Source organism: Sorex fumeus, unplaced genomic scaffold (genome assembly GCF_029834395.1).
Source record: "Sorex fumeus unplaced genomic scaffold, SorFum_2.1 ptg000149l, whole genome shotgun sequence".
NCBI lineage: Eukaryota > Metazoa > Chordata > Mammalia > Eulipotyphla > Soricidae > Sorex > Sorex fumeus.
In genome coordinates, this window is record NW_026606206.1 from 5865126 (window position 1) to 5871153 (window position 6028).

A 6028-nucleotide genomic window follows, 5' to 3' on the forward strand; every position below is an offset into this window, starting at 1 on the left:
AGCTACCGAGAGTATCTCGCCCACACTGCAGAGCCTGGCAAACTCCCCGTGACGTATTCGATATGCCAGACACGGTAACAACAAAGTCTTCAATGGAGACGTTACTGGGCCCGCTCGAGCAAATCGACAATCAACAGGAGGGCCTTTACCTTTACCTTTACCTTACTAGGAGATCCGCTCAAGGGTGAGGATCCTAACAAGGGTGTGTTCTTTCCTCAGCTGGTAATCTACTTAAATAGTTGTAGTAAATCTACTTCTAATTTTTCTAGCACACACTATCATTCATTGCAGCACAGTAGCTAGGCAATGGTATCAACTCGGGTGTGACAGATGAATGCATGATGAAGATATGGTGCACATATATATATACACACACATATGCATATATATATGTATATACACACAATGGAATAGTATACAGCAAAGCAAGGAATGATGAAATCATGCAGTTAGCTGTAACATGGATGGGACTGGAGGATATCATGTTAAGTCAGGAAAAAAGATCCAATACCAAACGATCCTACTTACCTGTGATATACTGAATAACTGGGCAAGAGAAAGCAAGGTTTCATTCAAGGGGGTGAGGAAGGCTATCTCCATTATCCTGGTCCATAGTTGTGGAACTGAGCAAAGAAATCAGGGGAGGAAGAGGCAGAAGGGAGGGAGGGGTCAGGGGGGCTCAGACACATCGGTGGTGTAGAGGTATGGTGGATGTATATATCTAAACCACGGCGCCAACAGCACTGAACACTTGGGATCTAAACTGTAACTGAACTTTAAAATGTGCCTGTCAAGGAGGCGAGCAACCCAGGTTTGATCCCAGCATCCCATATGGTCCCCACGCCCACCAGGAATGATCCGGGTGGAGAGCCAGGAGTAAGCCCTGAGCACTGCCGGGTGTGGCCTCAATAAGGAAAAACAAACCAGAGGTATGACCCAAAAAGAAAAAAATATGAAGTAATATTACTTCTAACATTAACCTCGCAGAAAGACAATATTAAGTTCTTTTTCTTGTTGTCTTGAATAGAGGAATGCGGAATTTACTCTCTGACAAAAGAACAGTATTATTATAACCACATAATTAGGAACAAAATTGTTAGAAAGAAAACATTGTCTAAGAGCTGATCTAGGTGTAACATTAACCTACGAAGTCACATAATAACAATCAATGATAGGTTATTTTAGCCTTTTCTAAAATTTTGGACCAGGTGGGAACGGTCGGACCCGGCGGCGACATCCTCTCTTTCACACACACACACACACACACACACACACACACACACACACACACACACTGAACTTGGGGACACCGTTAGGACATCACAAAAATATTTCGGCTTTATCATTCTGTATGAGGGCAGAATCCCTCACGTGAAAATGAGCCAGGATCCAGCCGAATAAAAACCGGGGAACATGCTTGGGATTGGTCCCTGCCCCACCACTTTCTATCTTACCCGGGCGGCTGGAACTGGAAGCTGCAAGACCTATTTGCTTCCGTCTTTTAATATTCCCGCGCTTGGGAAAGTGAATTAACAGCGCCTGCAATTCTCAGGCGGTTGGCTGGGTAAGCCTGAGTGGAGGGGCAACGACCCCGGTGAGCCCGGTGAGTGCTGGAGGTGTGGGGGGGGGGGGGGGGGGAGAGGAGGAGGCTGAAGAATTTTCCAGCGCCCCCTCAACCCTGGACGGCGCTGTGAGGAATATGCCCCGCTGTGAGGTAGCAAAGGAAGGGGGTACCAAGGGGCGGGACTCCAAGAAGCTTTCATAAGGGGCCAAGAGCATCTTTGCCGGACAGCGCTGGGCAGGAGAAACCAGCAAAAGCCAAGAAAGCCAGACGCCAAAAAAGGATCGCCCATCCCACCCCACCGCCGCAGGAATCCTTCTTGGGGACCTGCGCGGCTTCTAGGGCAGCATCCCCAGGCGGACCAGGTGAGCGGCATCCACGTCTCCGCGGGTACCACCTGCCGCTCCTGGCACCAAAAAAGCCAAGAAAGCCAGACACCAAAAAAGGATCGCCCATCCCACCCCACCCACCACCGCAGGGATCCTTCTTGGGGACCTGCGCGGCTTCTAGGGCATCCCCAGGCGGACCAGGTGAGCGGCATCCACGTCTCCGCGGGTACCACCTGCCGCTCCTGGCACCAAAAAAGCCAAGAAAGCCAGACACCAAAAAAGGATCGCCCATCCCACCCCACCCACCACCGCAGGGATCCTTCTTGGGGACCTGAGCGGCTTCTAGAGCATCCCTAGGCGGACCAGGTGAGCGGCATCCACGTCTCCGCGGGTACCACCCGCCGCTCCTGGAACATGCGCAGGGCTGAGCCGCGCATCCCCGGGGCGGGGCCGGACTGCGGACCCCGCGAGGTCGATGTCCTGGGGGAGGAGGAGCCCGAGGCCGCGGCGGAGGCCCGGGGGGACCCCAGCGAGCTCCGGAGGGGACCCGGGGGTCCCGAGCGGCGGCGGCGCCCGCAGGAGGCGCGGCGGGGCGGAGGCGGCGCCGCGCGGGACGAGCGCCCGGGGAGCAGCGGCGCGTCGCAGAGCGCGGGCGCCGAGGACGGGGCGCCGGCGCCCCCGAAGCCCCCCTACTCCTACATCGCGCTCATCACCATGGCCATCCTGCAGAGCCCCCCAGCGGCGCCTCACGCTCAGCGGCATCTGCGCCTTCATCAGCGGCCGCTTCCCCTACTACCGCCGCCGCTTCCCCGCCTGGCAGAACAGCATCCGCCACAACCTGTCGCTCAACGACTGCTTCGTCAAGGTGCCCCGCGAGCCGGGCCACCCGGGCAAGGGCAGCTACTGGAGCCTGGACCCCGCCTCCCGGGACATGTTCGACAACGGCAGCTTCCTGCGCCGGAGGAAGCGCTTCAAGCGCCGCCCCCCGCCCCCGGGAGCCCCCCGGCACCCTCCGTTGCCCGCCGCGCCCGCCGCGCTGCACTGCTGCCCCTACCCGAGTCTGCTGCTAGGACCCCCGGCTCCGCCACCCCCTGCCCCGGGCACCGCCACCTCCGCCGCTCCCGGGGGCCACCCGTGCGCGCTGCTGCACCCGCATCCCCTCGGATGCTACCTGCTCCTCCCCGCACCGGCCCAGGCGCCCAGGAAAATGCCAGGCGCGGACCCAGCCGGCCTCGGCGCCCTCCCCGGGTGGCAGCCCTCCCGGAGCTCCCAGCCCGGCCAGGGGGACCCCGGGCAGGCGTCGCGGCCGCGGCCTCGGCCTCGGGGAGGATCCAGCTCCTTCAGCATCGAGAGCATCATGCAAGGGGTCAGGGGCGAAGAAGACCCACCAGGCACGGCGCAGCCGAGCGTGCCCCCGGCGCCGTGGGGCTCCTGCCACCTGCTCCAGCGTCCCTCCGTGCCTGGTGCACCCTCAGGCCGCTGCCCCCTGGCTGCACGTTTCTGCGGCAGCCGCCCGGACGATTTGGCAGCGGCAGCAGCAGCAGCAACAACAACAGCAACAGCAACAGCAGCAGCAGCCCACGGCGGGACTGTCCCAGGGGCTGCGCTCCCACCTAGAGCGCCTGCCAGTCTGCCTGGGGGTTGTCAGCTGCGAGCAAGCGGGCTTCAGTTGACGTCACTGGTCGCTCTTTGGAGCGGCGAAGGGGTCTCGCCGCCGTCCTTTTTAAATTTAATTTAATTTTTTTTTTTTTTTTTTTTTGCTTTTTGGGTCACACCGGGTGATGCTCAGGGGTTCCTCCTGGCCTTGCACTCAGGAATCACTCCTGGCGGTGCTCGGGGGACCCTATGGGATGCTGGGAATCGAAGCTGGGTTGGCCGCGTGCAAGGCAAACGCCCTACCCGCTGTGCTGTCGCTCCAGTTTTTATTTATTTATTTGTTTATTTATTTATTTATTTATGCTTTGGGGGTCACACCCGGCGTTGCATAGGGGTTTCTCCTGGGATGCTGGGAATCGAAGCTGGGTTGGCCGCCTGCAAGGCAAACGCCCTACCCGCTGTGCTGTCGCTCCAGTTTTTATTTATTTATTTATTTATTTATTTATTTATTTATGCTTTGGGGGGTCACACCCGGCGTTGCATAGGGGTTTCTCCTGGGATGCTGGGAATCGAACCTGGGTTGGCCGCCTGCAAGGCAAACGCCCGACCCGCTGTGCTATTGCTCCAGCCCCTCGCCGCTGTCCTTTTGAACCGCACCCACACCCTGTCGGGATGCCGACTTGGCCGGGTGCACCCGGAGGCGAGCAAGCCTAGCGCCCCGCCTTTGCTGCCGCCGAGGATGCCTTCGCGTGCAACTCCGGGTCGCTCGAGCTGCTGCAGCGCGCTTGAGACCCGGAGTTGAGTCACTACAACACATTGACAAAGGAAAAATTGCATCATGTTTCCCTAACTCCCAACCGACCGTCTCAAGTCCCTTCCAAACTCCACCAGGACGTTGCCGATAGGCACATTTCCGGAGGAATGTGAGTGGAGGCATTTTGTTTTAGCATTAATTGAAAAGCAAAATACAGTTTCCAGTACACGTGACCCTCCCACTCTCTAGGCACTACAAATAGTCCCATGTCAGATGCTAAATACCACACACTCTTATGTGTCTCCCTGTAAGTCCATGTGTGAAATAAGTAGAATTTAAGTTTCAGGGCATTTATTTATATAACATCTGTTTTGCCATCTTCTGTGGAGAGATGCTAAAATTTAAACCTGTGTTAACCAAATAAAATGACAACGTGCAGTACGATATTGTGTGATGTGTTTCTCATGGCTCGCTTTCTCAGTGGAACGGCTTTTAAATTTTAGCTTTCTTCCCAATTGAACAATTTAGCTTCACAGTAGGATTCATGATACATCTTAGGAAAAAATCTAAAAAGGGCTCAACATATACATCACGGATATTTCAAGTCAGCATTTAAATCATCAGGTCGAGATAGGATATGAGACCTCATGTGTATAACATCTAGAGGAGAAAAACGGAGGTAATGGAAACATTTCCTCTTTTTTCATCTTTCTAGAAATAGATTTTTCTCCTGAGCGAGGGAGATTTTTTTTTATTTTTTAATTTTTTTCCCATCTTTTTTTAAAAAAAAAATTTATTAGTGAAACACCATGAGGTACAGTTGTAGACTTACACATTTTTGTGCTTGGGTTTCAGTTATACAATGACCGAACACCCATCCCTCCACCAGTGCCCATTCTCCACCACCACTGATTCCAGTATCCCTCCCACCCCTCATCCCCCCATCCCCCTCTCCCCGTGCGGGAGGGGAATCGGTTTCTTAAAAAGCATTAGCATTTTCAAAACGAGGGCCTAGAGCAAAGGGCGATATCACGTGAAATGCCAAGTCCTGGACATTTACAATAATAATAACAAACTCCCTGTCTAGCAGATATTCTACAGGGAGTTTCTAATCCCTTTAGCGCTGACGAACCAACTTGGTTTAGTTCGAAAAGACTTAATTCCTAAAGGGGTTTTGCAACCAGAAAACTTTCACTGTTATTTGACTTCAGGATAGACCGGAGGGAAAGGATGATCATTCCAATCACGGAGTCATCCCGCCAGGAAAGCACCGTCTCAGTGCTGCGCTGATGCGGAGCTTTCAAGAGAATCATCTTCGGTCCCACTTTTGGAAGAAATTAATGCTGTGAGTGTGAAAAGGAAGAATTCGCCACTCCCCTTCTGAAACCGGCGGGGCGGGGTGAGGAGAGAGAAGATGAGTCTTTAACAACCGTTTAATTGGCCCATTTTAACTCCCGCGTTCTCATCTTCCACCCCGCGAAAGCTTCTGCACATCCTGCTGGGACTCCTGACCTTCTCTCTGTGCTGGCACCACTGTGGTTGCCGGGACGTTTTGGAAAGTTCCCAAGACCAGCACTTGATAGACACCGGGATGCAAGCTTCTAAAACGATGCTTCCCCTTGCACCCGCTGTTTTTGCATGCATCGCCAGGTCCCAGGCAGGGTTTTAGTTTTGTGGCCACCTTCGGCAGTTTTACTTCTGGCTCTGCGCTCAGGCATCACTCCTGGAGGTATCAGGGCCCATATGGGACGCCTGGGACAGAAGCCGGGTTGATCGCGTGCAAGACAA

General features: G+C 54.4%; 1 protein-coding gene across 1 annotated transcript; it reads left to right on the top strand.

Annotated features, from left to right (window-relative positions):
- Positions 1 to 2304: 2304 nt before the first annotated feature.
- LOC130016245 (forkhead box protein D4-like) lies at positions 2305 to 5530 on the top strand. The gene is given in 4 exon segments (XM_056106919.1): positions 2305 to 2622; positions 2624 to 3340; positions 3342 to 3433; positions 5452 to 5530. Coding segments are annotated over 4 exon segments (1206 nt in total).
- Positions 5531 to 6028: the final 498 nt, after the last annotated feature.